The 27,525-nt window shown below is 44.5% G+C and overlaps 1 protein-coding gene across 4 annotated transcripts in view; it reads left to right on the top strand.

The window, feature by feature from the left end:
• The window catches only part of DOCK7 (dedicator of cytokinesis 7), a 100,127-nt gene extending 73,396 nt beyond the window's left edge, over positions 1-26,731 (top strand). For 2 of the 4 annotated variants that reach the window (XM_086753097.1, XM_086753099.1), the window contains 21 exons: positions 182-351; positions 1,168-1,322; positions 2,206-2,388; positions 2,856-2,991; positions 4,122-4,218; positions 6,622-6,718; positions 7,607-7,741; positions 8,435-8,587; positions 9,766-9,924; positions 10,195-10,295; positions 11,248-11,440; positions 11,939-12,082; positions 13,037-13,168; positions 14,191-14,205; positions 19,194-19,319; positions 20,707-20,796; positions 21,316-21,552; positions 21,764-21,907; positions 22,779-22,885; positions 24,415-24,582; positions 26,222-26,731. In XM_086753097.1, the coding sequence (XP_086609223.1) occupies positions 182-351; positions 1,168-1,322; positions 2,206-2,388; positions 2,856-2,991; positions 4,122-4,218; positions 6,622-6,718; positions 7,607-7,741; positions 8,435-8,587; positions 9,766-9,924; positions 10,195-10,295; positions 11,248-11,440; positions 11,939-12,082; positions 13,037-13,168; positions 14,191-14,205; positions 19,194-19,319; positions 20,707-20,796; positions 21,316-21,552; positions 21,764-21,907; positions 22,779-22,885; positions 24,415-24,582; positions 26,222-26,264 (2,785 nt within the window). In that variant the 3' untranslated portion in view covers positions 26,265-26,731. Of the gene's footprint in view, positions 1-181; positions 352-1,167; positions 1,323-2,205; positions 2,389-2,855; positions 2,992-4,121; positions 4,219-6,621; positions 6,719-7,606; positions 7,742-8,434; positions 8,588-9,765; positions 9,925-10,194; positions 10,296-11,247; positions 11,441-11,938; positions 12,083-13,036; positions 13,169-14,190; positions 14,206-19,184; positions 19,320-20,706; positions 20,797-21,315; positions 21,553-21,763; positions 21,908-22,778; positions 22,886-24,414; positions 24,583-26,221 lie in introns of all 4 variants that reach the window. The other 2 variants (XM_086753098.1, XM_086753100.1) reach the window with 1 other exon arrangement.
• The last annotated feature ends 794 nt before the right edge of the window (positions 26,732-27,525 follow it).

The raw sequence follows: 27,525 nt of genomic DNA, 5'->3' as shown, positions 1-27,525 counted from the left end.
TCAAAAGCAATGCCATTTGTAAAGTCCATGTGAGATCAAAAATACATGTGATGGCAGGCCATATGAAGTTAAAAATAAAAACCGGGGGTTTTTTTTCCTTTTTTTGAAGCCACTTAGTTACAAAGTATAGTTTGCTTTGAAGATATTAACTAATCTATGTGACCCAACTGTCTTTTAACAGTTTGTTTGGATTGCATAAGAAGGTCATCAATATGGTACACAATTTACTGTCCAGTCACGACTCGGATCCGCGGTACGCTGACCCGCAGGTAAAGGCCCGGGTGGCAATGCTGTATCTACCTCTGATTGGCGTGATCATGGAAACCGTGCCTCAGCTGTATGACTTCACAGGTATTTTGTATTCTGTGCTTTGAATATATGTTCGTCTGCCCACAAGACTTGAGTGTTTGGGTTCTGAAATGGAACTACACAACCCTTGGCTGTTGGATGAGATTGTTTCTGACTTATGACTTTGATATGGTTTCACATCCATTTCCTAATCTGCACTTGCAAAATGTGTCTTCATTGCCTGTTAACACTCAAAAGCTGCATTTGCCCAATTGTTTGTGTGAAGTGAAATGCATTCTAGTTTACTTCTGGCTGGTGACTGTATATGCCTAGCCAGCCTCCCTCTGTGTCCCTGACCTGCTTAAAAAGTCACCCCACATACTGTACAATTCTCATAACAATTCCAAAGGAGAAGCAGAGTTCCTCTTCCTCCTTTTAGTATGTGCTCTGTCAGCAATTCGTTTCAGGTGTGCTTTGCACAGTGTCCTGAAGAGCAGCAGAGGTGGGTTATTTCGTATGAGGGCAGGGAGTCTGATCTGGAATAGTTTGGAATTTGGAGTAATCTTCTACATCCTTTGACTTTAATGACACAATAAAGCTGCAAGTGAGGATCTGGAGTGAAGTGTTCAATGGGACCTGGTCTGTTTTCAGAAGGGTTCTAGATACTGTGGTTGTGTAGGTTGCATTTGAAAATTGTTGTTCTCTTTGCTTTTCATGACCTAAAACAATTGCCAGTCCTGTTTACTTGCAGGACCCCGTGAGTGTGATGTTTTCCAGTTTGCATTCCCAGACAGTTCAATGAAACTAGCACCGCAGAGGGAGGCTGGGGAGAGAAGCTTTGAATTTGGGGATTAACTACATGCACGTGTTCCCTGGCAGAGAGTCACAATCAGCGAGGGAGGCCAAGCTGCGTCGCTGTTGATGATTATGAAAGCGAAGGTGGAAGCATGATAAGCCAGACAGTTGCCATGGCCATCGCAGGAACATCGGTCCCTCAGCTCACACGGCCCAGCAGTTTTCTACTGGCCTCATCGGTACAAAGCCATCTCTCCCTATTCCTTGACCCTCAGTCTGTGTCAACAGGCAAATATTTACGCATGCAAGTCCTGTGGGGCTGATCAGTGAGTGGTAGGGACTCGTATCAGTTTGTGTCTGGGTGTTACACAGCGAGGCGGAGAGTGAAAAACAAGGGGGAGCAAATCACATTTGCATGTTGTTTGAGGATATAATAAAATGCCAACCAGGGGTAAAAATCAACAAACCTCAGGAATAGAAGAATTGTCTTTTCTGATAAAGATTCTCTTTTTTTAAACAATCTGATGAAAGCTCTGTGAAGTGCAATGGTCCTTACGACCTCTAAGCCCTAAGCGAAAATTCTTGCCACATCTAAATCCCACCTAGCTGAAGACATAAATGGGCCATTTCCCCTGTTCTCCGCCCTGGGAGGGAAGCCTTCTGATTCCGGTAGCAGGCAGGCCCTTCCATTTCTCCCTCCTCCCTTTATTCCTGCATCAGGACCCCATTTTGCTGGGTTTTACATGCACTCAAAGTGAGACACTGGTACACGCAGGAGGTAGTGAATGGAGCCCCTCTGCTTAACTGTTAACCTGCTGGAGGTTATGAAAGGCATCTTGAGGGACGTGGATGTTTGCTACCTGAACAGAAACTTATTCATATAATGTGATTGTTTTGTTTCAAACTACTGCTTCGGTCTTGTGACTTGACTAATTGTGGGCTCTGCTGAGCTGTTGGGTTGAGAAAGAGAAATGTGTTTCTCCTGATTGTTAGTAAAACCTCCTGTTCCTATTCGGTAATGATTTAGGCTGAGGTGGTAGCTGGTGCAGACCCTTTTAGTGATGATTGAAGTGTTTGGATGTGAAATACAGTGTGGCAAATGTCTTGACCTGTCTCTTTTAGAGTGGCAGGCAGCACTCCACCTTCTCAACAGAGTCCAGCCGCAGCCTTCTGATCTGTCTCTTGTGGGTGCTGAAGAATGCGGATGAAAGTGTCTTGCAGAAATGGTTCACGGACCTGTCAGTGTTGCAGCTCAATCGCCTGCTGGATTTACTTTATCTTTGCGTATCCTGCTTTGAATACAAGGTACTGCTATATTGTTTAAACCTTCTGAAGTTCCTCCTAGGGCTTGTTGAGGAACTTTGCACACCCATCCTTTACACAACTCCAGAAAGGCATTTCCTGCTCTCTCCAAAGTATTTCCTGTATTCAGGGCTAAGCACTTTCTGTGCAACCTTTAGCCTTGTTTAAGTTTCAGCCATGTAAGTGTGTGTGCCATGTTTCACTTCTTACGCAGTTTGTGGTGATTGCCACTCATCTGAGAGCTGCTGCAGGGAAAGAGGGTAGCTCTTGGCCATTTTGCTTACTAGCAACAAGAAGAGAGCGTTCTGTAGTGGTGCTGGCGTCTCGGTAGATTATCCACCTAGCAAGTAAACCTGTATTCCTTTCTTGCTGTGTATCTTTAGACAGGAAGGATATTTTGAGCTGTTAATGCTTAGAAAATATCCCAGATTGAAAGAATCTTCCCTCATGGTCTCATTTGAAACTTGCAGGGCAAGAAAGTATTTGAAAGAATGAACAGTCTGACATTCAAGAAGTCGAAAGACATGAGAGCCAAACTTGAAGAAGCTATTTTGGGAAGCATAGGGGCAAGGCAGGAAATGGTCCGAAGAAGCAGAGGACAGCTAGGTAAGTGAAGAAGTCTTCTGTGTTGTCCTTTTTTTCCAAAAATGGCTATTTCCATCCCCAACAATTACTTGCACCCATCTGTGTCAAGATCTTCAGACAAAGAGGCCCCTAGGAAAAGCTGTTTGCAGTTTGCGGAATGCTTCACTGGGTCTGCAAAATCTCTACACTTTTCCTAAGTTCCATCTGCAGGCAGTTTATTTGTTATTTGGTTGCTTTTGTGTATGTGTGATCCTCTCTCATTTTTGGGATGTTCTTGCCTGAACTTCTTCCAGTGTAACATCTTTCAGAGCCACCTTCTAGTATGTCCTGTGCTAGGATCAGAGTCAAAAAACAAGCTGCCCGATCTTGCTTGGATAGCTCTGAAAATGCCTGGATATTTCTGCTAATTTAATGAGCTTGAAGTAGCCAGTAGTTTGGGTAACAAGCACCTTGTGATGATTTTTGTGGTTTATGTTGTCTGGGAGGAAGGATGGCCAAGGGGTTAGGACAAGAATCAGAACTGGTTTTGGTCTCCTACTCTGCCACAGGTATCCTGGCACATGTGAGCTAAGTTGAATAATTATTTTAGAGGCCTAGCTAGTTGATCATTTCAGAGAGATGGGGACCTTTGTATTTTTTTTTTTTCTTAATCTGTCCTGATTGCTTTTATTACTTGAAATTCCCAGCAATGAGAATAAAGACACGAAAGACTGTAAGGTGTCTCGGCACCATGCTGAGAACATTACTATGTGCCAGTTGAGGACAGTAATATTGTCTGCTGAGGAGTGCCACACACAGGGTCCTTATGTAGCCCAGGGAAGGTGTTTCTCTTAGCAGCCCTGGTAGCTCCCTCCCTGATTCGAGTGTCACAGCTGCCTCTCTCCGTTAGCTCTGCCATGAGCTGGTGTGTGGCAGCACACAGTGGTCTGTGTTGCTCATTGCTCTCTTGGATGAAAACTGCTGCAGGTGAAGTTGCCTCTCATGCCACTCAGCAGTGACAGAATGAGGTAAACATCCTGGGTACGTGCCACGGCTTTGGGCACTAGGAAGCTATATTTTACTGTCACCTCTCACTTGTGAACAAATCTAAGCTTGCTACTCGTGCAAAAAAATGAGCATTAGGTGACTGCTGTTTTAATATTATCCTGCAGAGAGAAGTCCTTCTGGGAGCGCGTTTGGAAGTCAAGAGAATTTGAGATGGAGAAAGGATATGACTCACTGGCGTCAAAACACAGAAAAGCTTGACAAGTAACTCTGCCTTATCCTTCTACATTAACAATGTGCCAGTTCCTGTGATAATGCAGGGTCTCTCCCCTCGTAGCAGGTCAATGGCAGCAGCCCTCTTAGCTCTTGAGTGAGCAGGTTTGAGCCCTCAGCTGGAACAGGGCTGGCAGTGTGCAAATAGCTTGTAGTCCAACACTGCCCTCTCTAACTCTTTGCTTTTCTGCTGTCCTTTGCTTTAAAATGAGATTTAAAGAGACTGATATAATCCATTACATTCTTAAAACCCTGCGGTAAGCTGTAATTTAGAGAGCAGATCCATTAATAGTATTCACAGATAGTATATATATCTCTCATGTCATATTTCCTTTGTTCCATAAGAGCATTCTGGAGTTGTCAAAGCTCGCTTTCCTTTCCTGTCCTAATCCATCACTTTGATTGTTTTTCCACATGTGCTGTGCTTTTAGAAGCCACAAACCAGCCAGGTACTGTAGCATTGGTGTGCAGTTCTTATAAATTGCCATTTTGTACATCTGCAGACTCAATCATCACAGCATTGTTTGTGATGCTTGGCAGAAGTTTTCAGTGTGTGTGTGCAACTGATTGGAATGAGCTCTTTCTGCTTATTACACCCATTTCCTTTAAAATTCCCTCTCTTGGTGTGGTTTAATCTGGAGGGCTCAGGAGTTGTGTTTGAGCTTCGCTGTGCACGTTTTCTGTTTCCTCAAATTGCAACCTGCAGTCTCCATCCTCTCAGCAAAAGAATTGTTCCTAATCCTAGGAAAGCAATCTCAGCCCAAGTGAAGCTCTGAAGAAACTGGAGATTGGGGTCCTCAGAGCCCTGGTGTAGGGCAGGCCAAATTTTACCCTTGAAGACATTGACGCTTCCTGAAGTTGAAAGTACATCTTCACAGCTTCCAATTGCTTTGTCCAATGCACGAATGTGATCTCTTGTTACGTCAAATAGTGGCTTTTTGTCCAAGATCCCAGTCCTGTTGAGGCATTGGGAAAGGCAAATGACCAGTGTGTTTCAACCTGCTAATGAAGTGATGTAGGTATAAATTTCACCTTGGCAAAACTCCAGAGCTGTGGGCAAAGTTACACCAGATTAAAATTTGGTCTGAAGAACTCGTCAGTTCACTGCCAGCATGCGTCTGAGCCCTCTCTCCTCTTCCCAGGAGGACCTCACGTACATGTTAAACCGCTGTGGAATACTTTGATGGTCAAAGGATGATATTTCACCCCGCAGAATAATCTTAGATAATTCTACAAACCTACTTTTTAACCCATACTTGCTTACTGTGACCTGGGTCCATCGCACTCCTCTCCTGTGGCACTGCAAGTGTGTTGTGCATGCCTAGGTAGGGTCTGGCCCTCGGAAACCTAGTAAGCAAGACTTTTCACACTGAGAACTGTGCACAGCTCATTGCAGGTGGTATTATTTTATGCAGATTATATCATTTTATATAGGGCCAGGCCCCAAGTCTTCATATTCTGGAGCCGGAAAAGTAGATTAATGAGTGTATGACCCAGCTCCCAGAGGAAGCAGAGTGTGGCAGGGGAGGGTTGCTGCAGTACAGGTCCCAGAGCCGGGTCAGCTGCTGTCCCCTTTGGTGTGTGTTTTGCTTGGATTTTGTCAGTTCCCGTGGGTCAGACTCCTGCTGTGACAAGCATGAGTCTGTCAGAGGTAACACCTGTGGTAGGACAGGCTGTAGTTGGGCTCTTTAAATATACTGCTGGATCTTTGCCCAAATCCAGCTCGTGCCACTGAAGTTGGGTGGTTACCGCTGAATTCCTGGGGCCACTGGAATGAGTGAGTGCATGAACTTTTGTAAGCCTTTCTAGGAAAGTGAGTGCCTGGCATATAACAGCAAAATGGTGTAATTTTTCTTGGAGAGAAAGATACTTTTCAAGAACTGTAATATAATGTAGCTTAAACGGACAGAATTGCACCCTCAACAGTATGCACGCAGTGCTACAACCCGTCCGGCTGCTGGGATCAACAGTGCAGACATACGAGCTCGTGTAGCACCACCTTGTGTCCATAGCCTGTGACATAAAACCATTTGTTCTGTTCCTGGTTTTGCTGTTGCATGCCTAACGATGCTACTAAACCAGTTTTGAGTTGGACCTTGATTCTAAACTGTTGCTGTGTCCCTGGGAGAGTAAGGAAGCGTCAGAAAGTAGTGTGATCTCTGCTGAGCATGATGAACGTAGGTCCTGTGTAAGTTTGTATGTGTAAAAAACCCGAGTCTTTCTTCCTGTCCTCTTAATGGATGCATTGAAATATCCTTGTAGTGTTGTCCAGTAACAAATATATGCATTGTGACTGGGGGTTTTCTGCTGATGTGAAAGTATTTTTGACTGGAAAATAGGTAGGTCTACTTCTTAAACAAAAAGTAATTGCATTGCTTTCTTTTATCTGATTAGATCAAGGGCAGAGATAGAACATGAGGCGCTTATCGATGGAAATCTTGCAACGGAAGCGAATCTGATTATTTTGGATACACTAGAGATAGTTGTACAGGTAAGGATGGTAAGAAAATAGAGATGTAATAGCATTATGATCACCTGGCCAGGCAGCAGTTCGTTAAACAAAACCTTCCTGCTGATCTTAAATGCCTGAATGCTGTCAGAACTGTTCGACTCTCCTGCAGCGGGAAGGGTGATAATGCCTCTCCTAATCCTCAGCCTGTAACAGTCTGGTTTTACATTGCAGTAGCTTCCTACAGTGTTTTTGAAAGTTGTTCCCTTTTTGTAGTAGAAGTGGTTGTTCAAAAACTCAGTAATGAACTGTAAAAATTTCCAAGTCCTGCCAATTCTAGCCGATTCCTCTAGTTCTTCCCAAATCTGCCTCAAGTCATGAGGTTCCAGGCCAGCCTCCTTTCTCTTTGCACCCTTTTACTTTGCATGGTGCAGGAAAGCTTCGAGACTCCTTGGTCTGTGTGCACAGCCCAGCCATTTCCTCACTCCCCACAGGTGAGCGAGGACACACGGCAGTTTTATCCCCTGCTTTCTGTACGAATGAAACCTGGGCACAGGCTGGAAGCAGGCAGTAGCAGGCTTACCAGATCCGCCTTGGAGCTGCAGAGAGACCCAGGAATCCTAAGGGTTGCACCTTGCAGCTGAATACTCCACCCAGAGGCCAGCTACAGACTTTCCTTCTAGTAGAACAAAGTCCCAAAGCCTTGTTGGGTGGAAAGTGTAATCATTCCACCGTCCTTAGTGCCCGGGTCAGGTTTTCATTACCTGGGGGTTGATTCAGGAACGTGAGTGTTTTGCAGGCCCAGCTAAGTGGGTAATTGCTCCGTGCTGAGGGGCTTTTCAGCAGAGTTATTCTCTCTCCCTCTCACACACACTTACACAAACACACGTGGGAGGTTAATTTTCTGTCTTGGTTTACTTTTGACTGCAGACTGTTTCAGTGACGGAGTCCAAAGAGAGTATCCTCGGTGGGGTGCTGAAAGTGCTTCTGCACAGCATGGCCTGCAACCAAAGTGCACTTTATCTCCAACACTGCTTCGCCACACAGAGGGCTTTGGTTTCAAAGGTGAATTCTCTGCAGATGCTATAATATATCCTGAGCAGCACTGATGGAGGATGGGACTATTTTCTTCCTTTGCGTTGGGTTCACTTCACCAAGCATTTATTATTTTGCGCAGTATTGATTTTCAGGAAGTGTGGTCTGGGGATTGATAAATCCTGACTGGTTTTCATGATCAGTACCTGTATTTACGCACTTTGGGTTTGACGGCTGCACACAAAGGTACAGTTCACGTAGCCCAAGTGCAGTGTGGGTTCTTGCAGGTTGGCAGTAAGCGGGCAGAGGTACCTAGTCAGTAGGGAACACAAAGCACAGGTGGAATTTAAGCTGTATGAATCTCACTTAAAATGGGTTTGTTTTACTGGGCCCATATTTAAACAATTTCCCAGTTTTTGTAGGTGTACTGGGAAAAGCTCAAAGTTTTAAGCCTGAGTGTTTAGAACTGATGTAAATCAGTTTAAGGGTGCAGATGTAGGAGCAAGTTGTGGGGGTGGGTAAAATGAGTTGCCTTCCAGTGCTGCTGATGAGTCTGTTTTTGCTTTACTGTAAAAGTGAAGTGATTCAAATTAGCATCACCAGCTCCATGAACTTCCTCTGGTGCCAGTGTATGCTCATTGCTGGGCATTGCCCTGGCCATTTTGTCCAAGAGCTTGTTCCTCTCTGTGCAAGCACTAATTTTCTCATGTGCTGGTGTTGCAGTTCCCTGAGCTGCTGTTTGAAGAAGAGACTGAGCAGTGTGCAGATCTGTGCCTGAGGCTCCTGAGACACTGTAGCAGCAGTATCAGCACGATACGGTCGCATGCGAGTGCCTCTCTTTACCTTCTGATGAGGCAAAACTTTGAGATTGGGAACGTGAGTATCCAGTTGCGCTTCACTGGGTTATTACATGTAAATGGTGGGGACTGCTGGATGGAGCACTGTGCATTCTGGTGGGAGAAAGGCTGTCAAAGGGCTTAGCATCAAAACCACCACAACAACCAAAGGGAAGGGAAGCATGCAGCAGTGACATCACCTTGCCTGGCTCCTGATCTTGCAGTACCTCACACTGCTGGTCAGTGCATAGCAGGAGCGTCCAGTCTCCAATGTCAGAGCTGCATGCCTAGAATCTTTTTGCAGGCAAGCTGCCTCTTGTGTGTGTTTATAGAGAGTTGCAGAGCCCTGCCTGGAACATCCACTGCAAGAGTTTCCAAACTTGTCTGTTTGGAAGGTTTGCATACTCTTCACATTGGACAGTTTCCACTTGAGGGGCTGTTTGAAAGAATTCCTGTCTGCCTTGCCTTCACACACCTCTAGCTGAGAGTGGAAACAACCACACAGCCCTTTCTGTGGCACAGCTAGTGGGTATTTCCATTCTGAAATGGCTGTGTTAGTGCAAGTGAGTGAACAATGCTGGGATTTTGTTTCATTCAGCTCTTACCTCTAATTACGTCTTAGCTTGACTCACCCATGTGCACTTTAAATTGTTCAAGAAAATTCCTAGCTTTAGCTCTTCCAGTTGGTATTTTGCAGGCATACACGTAGCTGTGTATCACAAGGTGCTACCCCAAATATCTTTATTTACACTGCTTTGGTTACAGTCCCCCACAGTGAGCCGCAGACCTGGAGAGACCCACTGGTACTGGGCCCAGGGACTGTTAGTGGGTTAGTAGAGAATGAACGGTGCCTCCAGTCTTCAGGCTAACCAAAAGCAAGTGTCTAGAATGAAGGCTGTATTCACAAAAGGGAGTTGAGCATCATCCTCTTCAGGATGCTTGAAAGGAGAGCACGGAGGAGGAGAGAAAACTAAAACTTTTGCAGGATAACCTTCACCTGGAACCAAATAATTCTTTCATCAAATTATGAAGTCAGCAGCACCAGAGGTTTATTGTAATCACTGTTCTGTGACAGCCCTTTTCACAAAACTTGTGTTTTCTTTTTTTGTATCGAGTGTCTGTCAGGAGGAGGGTGCAATGACCAGAGCACTGGTGTTGCGGCAGGCTGTTGCAGTGTCTCCAGGTTGTTGAAATACCGTAACAATTTCTCTGTTGCAGAATTTTGCCAGAGTGAAAATGCAGGTGACCATGTCTCTCTCATCCCTGGTGGGGACATCCCAGAACTTCAATGAGGAATTTCTGCGACGTTCGCTGAAGACTATTTTGACATATGCTGAAGAAGATCTGGAACTTAGGGAGACAACTTTTCCTGATCAGGTAGAAGAAATGCCACAAGAGATGTAATGTGCAGTTCATTAACAGGCTGTTCTTAAATCTCCATCTATAGCTGGAATTTGCATGTGTTCCCTGAAGGAGGTACTCCTTTTTTTTTTTTTTTATCACCTAAGTACATAAAACTCAGGTGCTTGATTAATTCTGGCAACAGAGTGCAGACATACAAAGGTTCAGAGTGACTGTGATCTGAACATAGCGGTATGTAGCTCCAATCCCATTGCCAGTTCATTACAGCAGTGTACTTTTTTACAGGTCCAGGATTTAGTGTTCAACCTCCACATGATCCTCTCTGACACAGTTAAAATGAAGGAGCACCAGGAAGATCCAGAAATGCTGATTGACCTGATGTACAGGTAGAGTTTATAACCATTGCACTGCAGGGACGGTAGATGTCAGTGCTCCACATGGTGTTTGAACAAAGCTTAGTACCTACTGCACTTCCTCTATTTAGCATGTGAGGTATTGTATTGCTGCGAACTTTGATTGCTTGTTTTTTATTAGCAATTACTTTACTCTAAACTTAAACCTGGTTTACGGTGCTTACCATGATTCACATCTCACCTGAAACCAACACAGCTACTTGCTGTTTGGTTTTGGACTCAGATGTTGCACATTTGAGCCTTTGTGGAGTCTGGGTTTTGGGCAGTTCCAGATTTTAGTGCTCATGGACCAATATGTACCTGTCTGTTGAATTTGAGTGTGGTGGTGTTAGGTTTTGTTTGCCATTAACGTAGCTTATCTTGGATAAAAGCAGTTTCCATTCCCCCACAGCCTCTCACAATCTCATCCTCCGCCTGAGTAAAACAACTCTCCCTGCTTGCATCAGGGACAACTTAAGGATCTTCCAGGACCTGCTTGCACAAAAGGCTTTTTGGTGGTGGTACATATGATGCTCTCCATATGCAAAAAAATATTCCAGCTCCATGTGAGGTTCCCAGCTACTAAATCGCCTGGTGTTGTCTCCACAAATGGTGCTGAAGGCTTCTTAGGAGGCAGCAGATATTTTGTCATAAGCAACCAGGCAGGTCTGCTCTGATTGTCCCACACATTTGGCTTCCTACCATTCTCCAAGTGAGATACAAGCTTTGTTCAAGAGCTTTAACAGTCACGCATAAAAGCATCCTGCCATCAGGGCGTAGCTGCAGTTGCTTGCCCGCCACTGACTGGCTCAGAAGTAATTTAGGGTAACTTTCCATCTGTATAGCTTTTTGTCCAATGTATTTCTAGATCGCCTAGCGCTAAGGGTAGTTATTGTTTAAGCAGAAGTAACTACATTGTAGTCACAAAGGTTTTCTTTTCAATCAGGATTGCGAAGGGCTATCAGAATTCCCCTGACCTGCGCCTGACCTGGCTGCAGAACATGGCTGGAAAGCACTCGGAGAGGAGCAATCATGCCGAATCAGCTCAGTGCCTGGTCCACTCTGCAGCCTTGGTGGCTGAGTATCTAAGCATGCTGGAAGACCGGAAATACCTCCCCGTAGGGTGTGTTACTTTTCAGGTAGGAATTATCCTCCGTAATGTGTTTTTGTGTTTTGTCATCTGCTGCTGAGGTACTGAGTATCTCCCTGTGCCAGATATTACTGCGACTGCGTACTCATACTGCACTTACTCTGTTTGTTTTGGGGAGAATGCATTACAGCAACTTCTGAAAATCCTTAATGTGCTTGAAGACTCTCTTGGTTCCCTTAAGTCTTTACAGTCATAGTGCTGAGTGAATATAGTTCTTGGTGACAGGTGATGTTAAGCAGCGCAATACTGAGCAGAGCAAACAAGCACATAGTTAGCTTTGAAGGTGGAGGTGGTCCAGTCTGCTTAGCCTAAGCATGTGCTGAAGTTCTGTGCTGATTCGGAAGGAAATGAAATAAAATGCAGGTGAAAGCTGTATCTTTAAAAATCTTAGGATTTGGTTGAGAATCAGCTGGCTTTCAAAGTATTGAAGGTGTTGAATGTTGTTTAAATTGAGTAAAAATGTTTCATCTACGTTGTATCTCCTCAGAACATATCTTCTAATGTTTTGGAAGAGTCAGCAGTTTCTGATGATGTTGTATCACCAGATGAAGAAGGTATCTGTTCTGGAAAGTATTTTACAGAAGCTGGTCTGGTGGGATTGCTGGAACAGGCTGCAGCATCTTTCTCCATGGTAGAAAACTTTAATTTCTTTACCTGTCTTCTTCAGCAGTCTTATACTGCTGGACAATATGAAGGAAAATGTTTTCTGTATGTATAACTCTGTTGTAACCACTTACTTTGCATGGAGCAATGGGAGTTTTAGTTGTTCAAGCCAGCTCAGTTGCCCTCTGGAGTAAACCGTGCAAAGAACGGAATCTGGCACCAAGAGGCCTTTGTGTATTTCCAGTGTCTCTCACTTCAGCACTGCGTATTTGGGAGTTCACAACTAAAGAAAGGCCGTAATGCTTTTTCCTCCTCCTCAAAAAGAGTGGGCCGAGAGCTTTATGTGAGCAGTGTTCATGAGCTGGTAGTAGTGTATCCATCAGAAGTCAAGGAAAGCAAGTGAATGATTTCCCACAACACAACAGAAACATCATTCAGTGGGTTTAAGTGCAGGCAGCAGTAACTCCAAATCAAAGACCTAGAACCTCTGCTGTGGGCTGGCTGAGCCGTGTGATGCAGTGTCTCTGCCTGCAATGGGCTGGACCCCCCTCCTTTAGAGACATCCTAAGGAAACTTCACAAAGCCCATCTCATGGAGCGCCAAAAGTTGGATGTAGAAGTCACCTGGGTTGAAGATGGACTAAACAGAATGAGCTGTACTCTGCACTTAAGCTTCCATATTTAATTCCATATTTCATTCGTAGCTTGTTATGCCTCTTGTGCCTATATCCATCCAAATTATCCCAGGTTTGAGTCTGTTAATAATCTCATTTACTAGTAGCAATGTGTAATGCAGTTGGCTCTTGATTCCAAGGGTAACTGGGTTTTTATTTCGTTCATGTATGTGTATATTTTAAGAAAAGGTGCTGATTACATCACAGTGCCACCTTTTCATTTTGCAATTTTACAATTTAAATGCTGGTAGTATGTACAGTTCTTGCTGTTGAACTGATGGAGCAATCTCATGGACCTTATTTTTGTAGGCTGGCATGTATGAAGCAGTTAATGAGGTTTACAAAGTCCTTATTCCTATTCATGAAGCTAACAGAGATGCCAAGAAGCTATCTACTATTCATGGTAAACTCCAAGAAGCATTCAGCAAGATTGTTCACCAGGTAATGATTTGAATTTTCAGCTGCAGTGTGAATTGTGAAGAAACTTCAAATGCTCAGTGTAAATAAAAGCTACCTGTTAAAGAAGAATAATTTAAATCACATTACATGAGAATGGTCAAATGGTGGTCCAAAGCAAATGCAAGGATCGCTAACAGGATATTTTTTTACCTCTGGACATTTAACATGGGAAACATGTGAGAACATCACATGCCAAGTTTCGTTGTAACTTCAGAAATACCTGAGAGTTAAAAATTCCAGTGATCTGTCAGTTTATCTTTTCAGATGTTATTTTAAACTGTGTTTTGCATGCAATATTTCCGGGGAAAAAAAACACTGTATCTTGCTGTTAGCCTGGTAGGTAATGTTCGGAAATGTTGGGGTTTTATTTGTCTGTTCATATGGTGGGTAAGTTATTGAAGGAACCTTTCTGAACTTAGATGGGGCAAAACCTACCGGCTGAGGTGCTGAGCATTTGATGAGAGACATCAGAAGTTATCAACCCTCGCAAAGCTCAACCGACCTCAGCTAAGCAAGAGACGAGAGCACTAGGCAACTGTCAAGAAGCACGTTATCTTCCAGGAGAGGCCCCTTGGGTGCGTGCCTTTCCGTCAGGGCAGGCAAGCACCCAGCAGCCCCTCCTCCGGTACTTGCCAGTGCTACTCTGAGGCCCCCACCTCAACCAGCTTTCTGGCCGTGGGCTGCTGGGTACGCCGTTTGTCTGTTGGGGTAGTTACCCATGAGCTGCTCAGGAGATGTTGATCAGTGCTTCGATGTCATAGGATCTACCTGAGAGTCTGGTGGTTTTCTCCATGTTCTGGCATTGCCAGATTCCTGAGGTTAAATGAACCGGTAGAGGACAATCACTGAGTGTACTTCTGGGCCAGAGAAGGCCGTTTTGGATGCATGATGACTTACTGAAACTGTTTCAGGTTTATGATACCTTATATTGATGGTCATGTTTTGGCCTTTGAAACTTTTTTTTTTGTTTCTGTGACATGCACTTTTTACTTTTTATTACACAGAGTACTGGCTGGGAGGTAGGTAACTCCATTTTAGTTAGTAAAGAACACTAATAGATTTTCAGATGACTCACGCCAACGCTTGCCCACATGTGCTAGTTGTGGGTATTTCTGTTGCTGTCTGCTGTTAAAACAATTCATTAACCAAAGAAATACCAATAAACCGATTGTGGTTGTAGGAAATTCTTCATAAGAAGCTGTAGGTAGTGCATGGATGCTGATGTGTTCCACTAATGAGGTTCTTTGGTGAATGAGCCACTGTATCATCACTAGTTTGTTTTTATAATTTGTTTATATTTCTTTTCATCAGCATTGACACAGAATATCATCTCTTCATACCACATTTTCACCCCACCCACAGGGGTCGATTTAAGCAACAATGCTCAGAGGTGCTGAAACACCAAACGGGTTTACTGCATGTGCAGACCATGTCTCGGAGAACAGGCTCCTCTGTTCTGGTCATTTAAGAACAATCAATTTGTTATGTAGCTGTTTATCTGTCAGGACAATAGCTCCATTGTATTAATTTCTGTAGAGGCTGCTTGCTCACTTTTCTACAACATACACCATGAGAACCACACGTTTGGATTAAAAATAGACGAAGCAGGTGGCTTCATCTGCAATTGCAGACAGCAGAGTGAGTTTGGTAACTCAGGCCCTAGTCCCGTCAACACGGTGGGTACATGAGCATCGAGAAGTCTCAGAAGATATTTTAAATGTTTTGTGAATATGATGTTACATTATTTGCTTAGTCTTAAGGTGTCCAGTTAACCTCCGCTTTTCTGTGAATCAGGCAACTTGATATGGGCCACCCCACTCCAGGTTTCCGTCACAGGAGAGCATCTAAACCCACGCTTACTGACCTGGGGCCAAGACCGAAGTTCCTCTGCATTCTGTTACGCAAATAATTTGGGCTGATGGTGTCTGAACGTCAGTTTTAATTCTGTCCTAGCAAGAAATGAAATTCAGTAGCTTAAGAGTAACCCCTGACACTCAGGGCTGGCCCTGTAAATCATTTGCTTGTTCCTGTGAAAAGTCCGAGCAGATGAGGCAGCACAGCAACCCAGAGTACGTGTCGTAGGAGCGTCAATGATCTGTGTTCAATAGCCAGCAAACGTGAAGGCCTGTGAGCATCTATTTTGATTAGTCTACCCCTAAATCGACCCCTGAAGAAAATCCTGTCATTGGTTATGATTCTAACATCACTCAGTCACGTTTTATTGCATGGTAAAAGACACCCATGGTTTCTGTTCTCGTCTGTCATCGTGCTCCTTCATTACCACACTTCTTCTGATCTTTGTGCTTTGTAGCTCTCAGATTTGTTGCATGTTTTGCCCTTTTTCCTTATTTTAAATAATTGATGCTCATGCTTTTTTATTTTGAAGTTTTATTTGCTGCCGATTTGCTGCTTGTTTGTTTTTTGGAATTTCCCTAATTAAATACTTTCTGTTTTCTCCTCTATCGCCCTGGTTGCTGACCCTCCTCCCCACTCTTACTATTGTCTGTTGTGGTAAGTTCCTCCTTGTGGAATTTTTTTTTCCCCTTTCTCTTCCCCTCCCTCCCTTTTTGTTTTTTGTTTTACACTGTGGAAACCCCAGTTTCATTTTACCAAAGAGCTATGCCAACAGCAGGACCCCCCCTCGCGTCGCAAGGAAAGCAGTATTGCCAACTACAAGCACTGAAGTGGCCTGAGTCTGGCACCAATGTGTTTCTGAGACCTGCTTAAACATACCAGGTGGTGGGTTTTTCTGCTTCTGTGTGTGTTCGTGGAATTAATTAGTTTTGTTTACTTCCCAGTTGGCAAAAATCTTTTCATGCAATGCCGTGAAAATTTAAAAAATGCTTTTTAAAGTATGCAAAGTCAGATCGCCATGAAATAGCAGGGGTTCGGGAGTTGGTACTTTAAAAAAAAATCAATATTGGAAGGCTTGTAGTAGTTGGCAACACTGCAAAGGACCTTGGGTTCAAATTGAGCAAGAAAATGACAATGCTCAGTTTGGTAAAGATGCAGCTTGAACTTTGCGTTCTGCACAGTGTGTAGGAAGGAGTTACTCTTACTCCTACTCACTTGAGGCTGAGTGCCTTCAGGCAGCTGCTGCTGTGTTGGTCTTGGTGAATAAAGCAGGTGATCACTCTTGCGGCTGATTTTGCAAATCTTGTTGGCAAAGCTTTTTGTGTGCGTGCAAGAGATAACTCTAAAACTTTATTCCCAGCAATTTTGAAAGGTATTTACCATGCATAATAACAAATCATGAACCTTCATAAATCATGGTGGCTGTTATCTGCTCTGCCGGTTCTGTGATGGCTATTCAGTGTTCACCTTCATTCTCTTCTCCTCCCAAAGACCTATTATTTTTCATAAAATAATAGGAGATAAAATGCTTTTAATATTTCCTCCCTCATACCTGCATTTTTAGCTCTTTTCAGAAACAAGACCATGGAGTATTTTTAATTTATTTGTTCTGTTTATGGTATTGTGATTAGATAGACTTTGGTGTTGGCTAAATTTCGATTAAAAGATTCTAGTACAGAGCCATCCCCTATTCTTAATGCCAGGCAAGAAACTGAGCTCCCCTCATCTCAGGGGGCTGGCAGCTGCTGAATGTCTGTGTGAGGTAAGGAACAGCCCGTAGATGTTTCCTCTCCTGGAGCAGTGTGTTTCCAGCCCCTTGCTGCCAGGCACGGGGCAGCAAATGAGCCACGTACCTTTCTTGGCTTTGTGGGCGAGATGCTCCTGTGGCGTTAGGGGCACTACCCAGTGCTCCTCACTGCCAGTTTTTCTCCCTGGAATCCTCACGACAACTGAGTTTCAGCAGCTAGATTCTGCAAACATTTCATAGCCTGAAAGTCACTCGCCAGGTAGGTAGGAAAAAACACGTGAGTTAGAAGAGTAGCAGGGTCTCCTCCATCGCTGGGGCTTGCCCTCTGCCCCATGGATTGGGGCAGGATCCCACCAACTTCCACGTGGAGCAATGCCCAGGCCCTGTGTAAGGTTTGAGGAGACGTTTCGTATGGCAGTTCCCCTTGGGCAGACTTGGGAAGCGCTTTGAGAAACGAGCCCTGGAATCACAGTCTTCTGCCTATAACATTGAGATTGAATTGGAAAAAATAGCACAGGAAGTTGGAAGTGCTGGACATTGAGGGATTTTGGGATGGGTTATGTTGTCCAAAACTGTGGCTTCAAAAAGGTAGCGATGAGTCAATCGGTAGGCTGCTCATTCCTGTCTGGGTCCAGAGGGACAAGCACTGGAGAAAAACAGGGAGTCCAGGGGAACAGCTCCCAGGGGTTGCCAGGTGGTACTTCCAATAAAACAGTAATAGCTTTGCATCCAGGGATTGCACCCTGGGAAGTGCTTCTGGGGATGGCTGCGGTGTGATGAAACCCTCTCGTCTATGCTGGCAGGTGGAGCTGGATGAAAGCCCCTCTCCGGAGGAGGGGTGCTCAGAGGGACGGGCAGCTGCCCATGCCGCATTAAGCATACAAGCAACCCTTGGTGCGGCTCCTTTCTTAAACTGGAGCACGTGTCTGTGCTCTTGCCAGAGCAGAGCCGATGAATTTGTATCTGTCGATGTCCCGTAGTAAAGCCAAGATGTGACCTGCCTGTATTAAGCAAGGCTGCTGCTGGCTCTGGTCGCTTCAGGCTTCACTTCCACTTCAGAGCTGGGCGTCAGTGAGCTTTGGCATCCTAAAGGTGCTTAGGGCTGGCAGCGGCCCTCATCCCCAAAAAGCAACGCCGTGTCCTCCTGGCTGTGCCTTGGGCGAGAGGAGCCGAGCCGTGCCTGGACCGCGCCAGCACGACGCCCCAGAGCTTCCTCCAGGCCGGGAGAAGACGGTGGCTTGTTGTGACTGTGCTTTTTCTAGTCGCTGGAGTTTCCCCAAGAGTTTTTTTAATTTTAGTTTGGCTTATTTATCCTCTTTGCCTTCCATAGATCATGTTCACCATCACCACAAGAGATCAGTTTTGCCATAGTAAAATACTAAAAAAAAATTGTACACTGCAGCCAGGACTTCTGTAAGTGCTGTTTGAAAACAAACACTAGCCCAGATTCAGAAACATTGAGCGTTATGTCCTACATCACAGTTTCTCACGAGAGTAAAGGTGAACATTTTAGAGTTTCTCGCTGAAAGGCATTTCTGGTTTGTGCATGCAGCGTGAGTTTTTTTTAACAAAATCAAAGGTGTGATTTATTTTTAAAGTGTTTTTCTTCTTTCTCTCTCTTAATCAGATTTTCCTCGTTACTTTTCCAGAAAAAAATCTTTCTTGTTTCTCTACTTTTGTTGCATTTCTGGGCCAAATTCACCACTGGCTCAAATGGAAGCAGGTACACGAGGCAGTGGGTTGCATCTGCTTTCACCAGGAGTGACTTTGGCCCGCTGTACTAGCCGTTAGTTACTAGAAGAGAACGTAACACCTTCCAGTCGACATGCTGTTTAAAAAGCACCTGCGCGTGTGTGTGAGTGAACTGGACATTGACCTCGGCCCAATCCTGCAATTACTTGGGAGTGGATCGCGGGGTGGGTGATTTTTGGGGGTGTCCGTGTGCAGTATCCTCCCTGCCTGCTGCAGGCTGGCAACAACCGGACTTCCCCGTGCCTGTGCCTGCAGGCTACGGACCAGGCTAAGGGGTGTCTGCGTGGAATTTGGAGAGCCTGAAATCATTACTCAGAGAAAGGGACTTGTCTCTGACTGTTTCTCAGAGACATCTGACACCTCCAGGCTCCTCCTGGGGTGGGAGAAGTCATTGCAGGCTTGGGCTAGTGGTCGTAACTGATCCATATGATTCCATGTCAGTTTATAATTTCATTGCGGTGTTTGCTGCTAAATGCATTCATGCTGAGTTCCAGGTGTGTTTTTCTTTCCCTTCTTTCTTTCTATGTTTTTTCTTGTTTTTTAATTTCTTTCTTATTTTGCATAAATTCAGGAGCCTGCCTGCAGCCACGCTTGGGGGTATGCATGTCTCCACACTGAAATAACCTCTTGTTTCTCCACACCTAGGACGGAAAGAGGATGTTTGGCACCTACTTCCGGGTTGGGTTTTATGGAACTAAATTTGGAGACCTGGATGAGCAAGAGTTTGTTTACAAGGAACCCGCGATAACAAAGTTAGCTGAAATTTCCCATAGGCTCGAGGTGAGATGGTTGTGGCTGACCTCAGGTTCTGCCTGTGAGTTGCAGTTTAACTGTTTTGCGTCGGTTATTTAAGAGCTGTGCTGCCAAATTACAGGAAGTGGCGGAAATGAAAATCGTTGGGCAAACCCGGCGCTCTGCCTCTTGGAGCCTAAGGCAAGGCCGAGCTTAGAGAAGCAGTTTGCAGAGCCCCGTGCAGTGACGCAGAGCTGGACCTGAGGTCCCCTGTCCTCTTGCCGGTGCCACCTCTGCAGCGGTGGGAGGAATGCAGGGAGAGGAGTCCCACAGGTTTTCCCTGGTCTTGCAGCAAGAGCTGCAGACCTGCGATAATGATTCCAGAATTTGTGGTGTATCGTACTGTGTTTGCATTTCTCTTCAACCGCCTGGTGTAAATGGGATGACCTGGACTTCAAAAAAGTCTGAGATGCCTTTCAGGATCTGGCTTTCAGAAAGTATTGCATTTTGCTGTCATTTTGTTGCCTTCACATCATGTTCCTCTACTCTTAGAGACTGGGCCCTCTAAGGTGCCTGAATTTCAGAGCCCCTGAGGTGGGATGTCACAGGTCTGAAGTTTCTTTCAGCCGTGAGCAAAGACAACTCTGATTTATCTAACCAGGCCTTGGGCGCTGCAGCTCCAGGTAGCACCCAGTGGTCTCCTGTACTGTGTAACAGTTAGTTTGGCCTTGTTTTGTGCCAACTAACCTGTGTCTGGACAATGTCCTAGCGCAGTCCGCGGGATGTCATGGGTCAGAGACTGTTCCCAGTAAGCACTGTGCGCAGATGAGGCCGTCCCCAGTGGGAGAGGAAGAGCGTTTAGCAGCGTGGCTCTGGGCTGTGCCATGCTACTTGTTTGCAGGGCCGCAGGGCAGACCTGGCCCTGTTTCATTTGCTAGAATAGATCTGATGTCACGTTGTTGCTCGCAACAATTCAGCTGTTGTCACGTTGCGCTGAAAGCAGCAGCGTTGTTTGAGGTTTAAGCGCATGAAACTAGTTCAGAATCTGGCCATTCATCCAGCCCAGCAAAGCCGTGCTCTGATGCAGCGCCTGATTTCCAGGCAGATCCCGTATTGACCCCAGTATTCAGTTGAGCTCACAGACGCACAGCGAGCTCAGATGGCTTGTTCAGAGCCATGCAGCATGCGTGCATGCAGTTGGAAGGCTCCCGACCTCTCCTGCCTTCTAGGGCATCAGGTTTGTTTTTTCCTGTTGTCCCTGGAGTGCAACGGATTTAATTCTCCTAGGTTCAGCAGATCATGTTTAGCCCCAGCACAGCCACTGTTGAAGGCATGCGGAGCTTCACCTCCCCTGAATATGCCTTTGTCTCTCCAGCCCCCACCTCTCTTGGCTGCACTTGATGTTTTATTTCAATGCATTTGCTCTTGATTGTAGGGATTTTACGGAGAACGGTTTGGTGAAGATGTGCTTGAAGTGATTAAGGACTCAAACCCTGTGGACAAATGTAAACTAGATCCTAACAAGGTAAGAACACAAGTACAGGTTCAGAAGTAGAACAGCTCCTGAATTTACGCAAATGTAGTGGGACAAATCCTGCCCTGGGTTTCACCAAGCAGACAGTGAAATCCACATAGAGAGCATCTTGTGGCTGGCTTTTCTGCAGCTGCAGCATGTTGTCATTCTTTTGCCATGTCCTTTAAGCATAGCAGAAATAACAGAAGCATGCCTGGGAAACAGGACTGTGGCCTAGGGCGGGGCATTATCTGCAAGGAAAGGAAGGAGACGCTTCATGTGAAGAGCATGGGGGGGGGGCGGGCAGTGAGCTGTATTTTATCAGGCCAGAAACGGCAGAGCAGGTACCAGCACCTCTAGTCCCTGTCAATGTGAGTGTGATTTTTCAGAGTAAAGGCAAAAAACAGACCTAGTTCTTCCAGAGGTGGCTTCAAGAGGAAAAAGAGCAAGCTGGGTTATTGCACTGCGAAAAAGCAGCTCTTCTTCTCTGGCCCTGTACCTCACTGTGCACGCCTGGGTTCCTTCCTGCAGGCCTACATTCAGATAACCTACGTGGAGCCGTACTTTGACACATACGAGATGAAGGACAGGATAACTTACTTCGACAAAAACTACAACTTGCGGCGATTCATGTACTGCACGCCCTTCACGCTGGACGGCCGAGCTCACGGAGAGCTCCATGAGCAGTTCAAGCGCAAAACGATCCTGACGACGTCCCACGCTTTCCCTTACATTAAAACCAGGATAAACGTCATTCATAAAGAGGAGGTGAGGTCCCTCTGCGCTGTCAGAGGCTTCCTGTGTTTGAAGGGGAATGTTGTACAAGACTAAGGGAAGTGGATGTTGCCAAAACTCATGCACAATATACTATTGTACGTGTAGTTTGGTAGCGACCAAAGTGACCTTGGTGTTTCTGAACGTCTGTCTGGTTGGCAGTGTCAGCCATAACAAGCGTGCTCTCTTCTGGCTACTTGCGTAGATCATTTTGACGCCCATTGAAGTTGCCATAGAAGACATGCAAAAGAAAACACAGGAATTAGCTTTTGCAACCCACCAAGACCCTGCGGACCCAAAGATGCTGCAGATGGTGCTGCAAGGATCAGTAGGTACCACGGTAAATCAGGTGAGGATTGCTGTCCAGCTTGGAGACACTGGGGTAGTGCCTGTCACTCAGTACAGTGGATGCTCAGCGTTGGGCCTTATTTCTAAACTACTTTGGATTTTTTTCTTCATTCGGTCTGTGGGATGTGTTTAAGGTCGCTGGTGGGTCTAGACCAGCTGCTCTCAGTGACTTTGCCGTTTAGGAAGAGTCCTGAAAATGCGGTTAGATCTGGGAAGTGGCTGAGAAGAGACGGCCCTGCTCCCCCAGTTACCTGTTCCTTCCTGGCATTTGCAGTTGTTTCTGCCTGCTTCTCCTTCTCCCTTAAAAAAATAAATGTTTTATTACTTTCCCTATGGTTAGCCAAGCTCTGGTGGGTGGAAGCAAGATTGTGTGCTGTTGTGGTTTTTGAACAAAATGGAAAGCAAAACTAGTGAATGGAGAAAAACTGAGGAAAAACTGAAGGAGTATCATTAAAACTCTGCTAATACGCAAGCTGGAAAAAAATCAGCTGGAGTTTCATGTTCTGGGTTGTTTGCAGTGCTGGCAAACGCTTCCTTGGTTCCATTTACATTGTCTAAACTTTCTCTTAGTTCTGAGTTAAGCAAACTTTGTCAAGAGTCCTTATAAGAGAAAACAAGGGTGGAATCTGCATTTTCTCACGCTATTTCCCAAAGGCAGAGTTTTATTCGAAACAAAAAAAAAAAACCTAAAAGTGATTAAGTTTTGGGATGTTTGGTGATTTCTGCCAGATTTACCAGCTGCGATTCTTAAAGATGCATTCTCTAAGGAAATGTTGCATTTTACAAATGTTTCTACGTGCAAGAAGCTTCTCCAGTGATTGGTTATGACTGACAGTTCCGAGAAATTTACTTTTTCTCTTCTGCTCCTAAAGGGACCATTAGAAGTTGCACAAGTTTTCTTGTCTGAAATACCCAATGATCCAAAGCTCTTCAGACATCATAACAAACTACGGCTCTGTTTCAAAGACTTCACGAAAAGGTATGGAGTATTGTCTTCAAACGCCTGCCAGATGCAGGTGTTAGTACCGCACCAGACAGGAACATGTACAGTAACCCTGGAGTGTCCCGAGAGAGGAGTGTTCATGTCCTAACTCCATCCGTCCAGTTTCCATATGCAGCTGCGTTCCTCAGGTGTCCAGCTGGTTCCCTGTTTCTCTGGTGCTGCAGGTCCATGACTTAAGTCAGACCAAGTGACTGAAGTCGTTTGGCTTTGCTCTTTATCGGGAATGAATCAGTGGTCACAGTTCAGTTGGGAAAAGTGTTCCTGTTTCGGAAAACACAACTACCCACACTGGCACGAATGAACTCACAGCTTGGCAGGGTCAGGAGAAATTGCTGAATTGGCCAGCAGATTTAATTTCCTTCTGAAGTGAATTTCTCCAAATGGAGTGGAAGCATGCTGGCAGAATTCTCTCAAGAAATGTGCTGGCTGCTCTGCTTTCCTCGAGTAATGCAAACTGCAGTCTCAGTCCAGCATCATTTGCAAGCACCAAGGAATTAAAAAAAGTAATAATAATTGAAATAAAAATGTTCCAGTGGCGATGTAATTTTCCCATATATAATAAGTGGCATTGATGATACAGTTCTTTTCATACCTGTCGTAGTTCAGCCCCAACAGGGACCAGACTACGCAGTCTCTCTCTCACTCCCCCCACTCTCCGAGAGAATAGGAGGAGATTTGACAAACAAAAGAAAACCAGGAAGAAAAAAAAAAAAACAACCAAACACGCAGGTTGAGATTGAACAAAAAGTAAATTTAACAGTAATGACAGAAAAAAACAAGAGAGTGATGGAACACAAATACAGTATAATAGCTCACAACAGATCTCCACATCCAGTCTCTTCCAACTAGCAGGGCCTCCCTTCAGCACCCTCCTCACTTATATACTGAGCATGATGTCAGATGGGATGGAATAGCCCTTTGGCTAATTTGGGTAAATTAACCCCAGCTGTTAGCTAATTAGTTAACTATCCCAGCCATAGGGGCTACCAGCTTCAGTTCTCCACCCAGCTCAGGTAAATATTAACTCTATCCTGGCCAGAACCAGGACAATACCCTTTGTTAAAATTATGTCTTTCCAAGTAGAAGAGTTCTTGATGAACATCCCATAGTCTTCTATTTATTAATCTTCCCTGAGGAGAGCAGTAGATCTGTCCGTCTTTAAATCCTCTTGGACTGGAAGTGGCTATGTGGAGATCAGCTTTTCATTTCTCTTCAGAGAGGATAAATGTAACTGGAGAGTAAATTAAAATAAAAAAGGAGTTGTCACTCTGGAAGTGAAATGGAAATTGGAAATCTGACACCCTCTCCTTTCCCCGTGGACACCAAGCGGTTTAGCCAAGTCTTTATTACACAAAAGGCAAGATAGAGAAGAACAGTGTGTGTCATCCCAGAGGAAGAGAATGATTTTTTTTTTTTTTTTTTTTTTTTACTATTAGATTAAGAAGTCTGTAGCAAGCAGGTCTTTTTTTTTATGTGCCCAAGTTTCACAGGCTTTTGTTTTCTAGATGCGAAGATGCTCTGCGCAAGAACAAGAGCCTCATCGGTCCAGACCAAAAGGAGTATCAGCGGGAGCTTGAAAGGAACTATCACCGGTTAAAGGAAGCGCTCCAACCTTTGATAAACAGAAAGATCCCACAGTTGTATAAGGCAGTGCTGCCGGTCGCTTGCCACAGGTGGATATTTGATTTTACTCTTTCAGCAGAGATAAGGAGGGTGTAAAACTGGGGACTGGGGTGTCTGGTCTTCCTGGTGAACCTGTGACATCTGTTTGTTTTCAATTATGGCTCTTTCGGCTGAGTCCATCCCTTTCCCCTTCTGTCCTGACTTCAGAGCACATCCCCTGCCCAGCAGTTCTGGTAGGTCGTGTTTGCAGTAGTTCCTTTATTCCTAAGCTATGGCAGTTTGGTTTTGGTTTTTGTTTTTTTTTTTTTTTTCCATCTTGCATCCCATTCTTTTTAGACTCCAAACCACCCTCAGTGTGGCAGGACTTTGGCACTTGTTTGTTCCCAGTGAAACTGGGATGAGGAGCTACAGGGACACTCAGGGTGGAAAAATAGTTGATGTCTTCCATGCTGGAAGACTGGCAAGCTGGAGTCTGGGCTTTTTGTTCGTCTTCAATGAGACTGAACGTAAATACCCCACTGGGAATGTATGAGGCAGGTCAGAGCCCATAGCACTGTAATCTGCTGGCACCAGCTGTGGCTGAGCAGGGGGATTTCGGGTACATAAAGTTTCTAACAAGGCTCTGGCTCCCAGAATAGGGGCGGAAGTGTTTCCCAGCAGGTACCCTCTGTGCAATCTTTGGCTCGACAACCCCTGTTGTGTCCCTTGTCAGCAAGGTAGGCTAACGCAACCCAGCAAGTCTGCCCTGGCATCGTGGTCTCACACCAGTAAGCAGGGTGGGGATTTTCTGAATGGTGCTTCTTTAGCACCGAGGAGGACGGTGATGGTGACTTTAACGACAGACCCTTCAGGGGATCTGTGTGAATGCGGGCTTCAGCTCATGTCCACGCTGTTGGTTTAGGAGAATGCGGCCATGGTTTGAACCTCTGCTCTTGTAAGTGTTGTTCAGAGGTAAAGAGCGATGAGGAACATAAAAAAATGTTGTGAAAACAGAAACTTGGCAAAAATACATTATGAAAAGAGCAAGGCTTAGCACTGGATGAAGAAGGAAATGAGTATTCCCAGCTCACACAGCAGTACTTAACGATGTTCCTGTAGCTGAACTTGATGTATTTTTCTGTCTGCTGTATACTACAGGAAGGTGGCCTTCCCTCATTACCCAGGTTTATACATTTTAAGCTCTGCCCAGATCATCTACTATGTGCTAGCTGTTCCGTTCTGGAGTCAGTTTTCACTGCCTGGGGATGGTGGGAATACCAGTCCTTCCCTCCCCACCCAGGTGGGAACCTCACAGGCATTTCTGTCGTGGGAATTATTTTCTGATCTTGTGAAATTCAGCCTGTGCAGGGAGTTTAATACAGGTATTCCAGGCAAATTCCACTTCGAGATCTATTTGAAAGATTTTTGTAAGATTTCAGCAGTGCAGGTGGTTTGTGCACTCCTCTCCATACACACAAATTAAAGTTTCTGTCAGCTTTCATGTCAGTAAACTCGGGCAGCTGAATAATCCCAGATACAGACCCCACATCAATTCATTTGAAAGACAATGAGTTAATGTCAGTGGACTTAATTTTTCTAGTAGCCAGCTGTAGAAAATAGTGGAAATCCAGTACAGAATCTTTCATCTGACGAGGCTTCTTATTTCATCGTGGAAAATATGAGCTCATCATTGTATTTTCTCTCCCTCAGAGACTCCTTCAGCAGGATGAGCCTTCGCAAAATGGATATCTAAACAAGTTAAAAACCAAAATAAAAAAGCACTTAAAAGTAAGGTTTTGAAAAGAAAGAGCCTTGTTATCAGCGCTGGGAATCAAAGAAGTTTTATTGTGAAATAAAACTTGGACTTCATCCTGGACATCCCACCCACCTCTTCCTCCATCAAAGTGTTCAGTGGCCAAAAATCATCAAAATTGTCAAATGTAGACTTATCAATGTTTGAAACAAGTCATGACAGTGGTATCCAGAGTATTGGTGATAAGCTGTAAACTTACCTGGTTTTTAAGGCATTTTTATGACTCAAAGGTACACTAAACGCATTTACCTTTATTTATAGCATTACCTAATGTTAAATTTATTTACTTTTAGTTCATATATTTAATTTATATTAGGACCATACGCAAATGCATTTTTGAAGTTTTTAATGTAGTGATGATGATTATTTTGATGGTACTATTAAATATGTGAATGTTTACACTTTAATTCCCTGTGCATTGGACTTCAGAGCTCTCCACCCTTGAGAAAAAGGTTCAGAGGAAGGTAAGTCTTACAGTAACGCTTCTTAACCAAGTGGTGATTTTTTTTACTATCCCTATCCTTTTTCCTTTGTAACTCTTGAATACAAATTGCTGCAAAGAAAAATAATTCTGTCTGTAGCCATCAGAAGAATCGAGGCACACTTTACCTCCTTTGGTACCTTCAGCGTGACTTCTCTGTGTATGTGGTCATTTCCACCAGCTAGGAAATCCAGACAGCACAGTCATCTCCTCATGACTTTAAATGTACAATTCAGCTTAGCGGCGTACATGCAACTAGACAAGTTTTTCAAACTGAAAACTAATTTCGTGGGGAAGAACAAAAAAAATGCTATCATAGTTTAAGTTAAAAGCTTGCATAGAAAGCATTCTTGGCATTGTTATTTCTGTAAAGAAAAAGATGTGGTTTACAGCGGTTATTTTGATGGCTACACAGCCCTTCAAGGAAACATCAGAATTGGAGCTGAGTACAGAACACTTAAATCTAGTTTTTTGTATTCTTCCTCTCTGTATTGAACGAGAGCCCTTGGAAGAGATGGTGTTTGATTAAACACAAGCTTAATCTCTCTCTATAATTATCTAAATATGCATAGATATACATATATACATGTATATATATAAAACACCCAAATTTTATAAATACACTTTTTAATATATTAAAAAATATAGCAAAATGGATTTCATACATGAGCTTTTAAGATAGCAAAGAACTATACATCATCACTTCTGATTTCTGAGCAC

This window comes from Chlamydotis macqueenii, chromosome 8 (assembly GCF_036417535.1).
Source record: "Chlamydotis macqueenii isolate bChlMac1 chromosome 8, bChlMac1.mat, whole genome shotgun sequence".
Classification (NCBI taxonomy): domain Eukaryota; kingdom Metazoa; phylum Chordata; class Aves; order Otidiformes; family Otididae; genus Chlamydotis; species Chlamydotis macqueenii.
The sequence above is the reverse complement of the archived record's forward strand: the minus strand, read 5'-3'. Positions and strand labels throughout refer to the sequence as shown.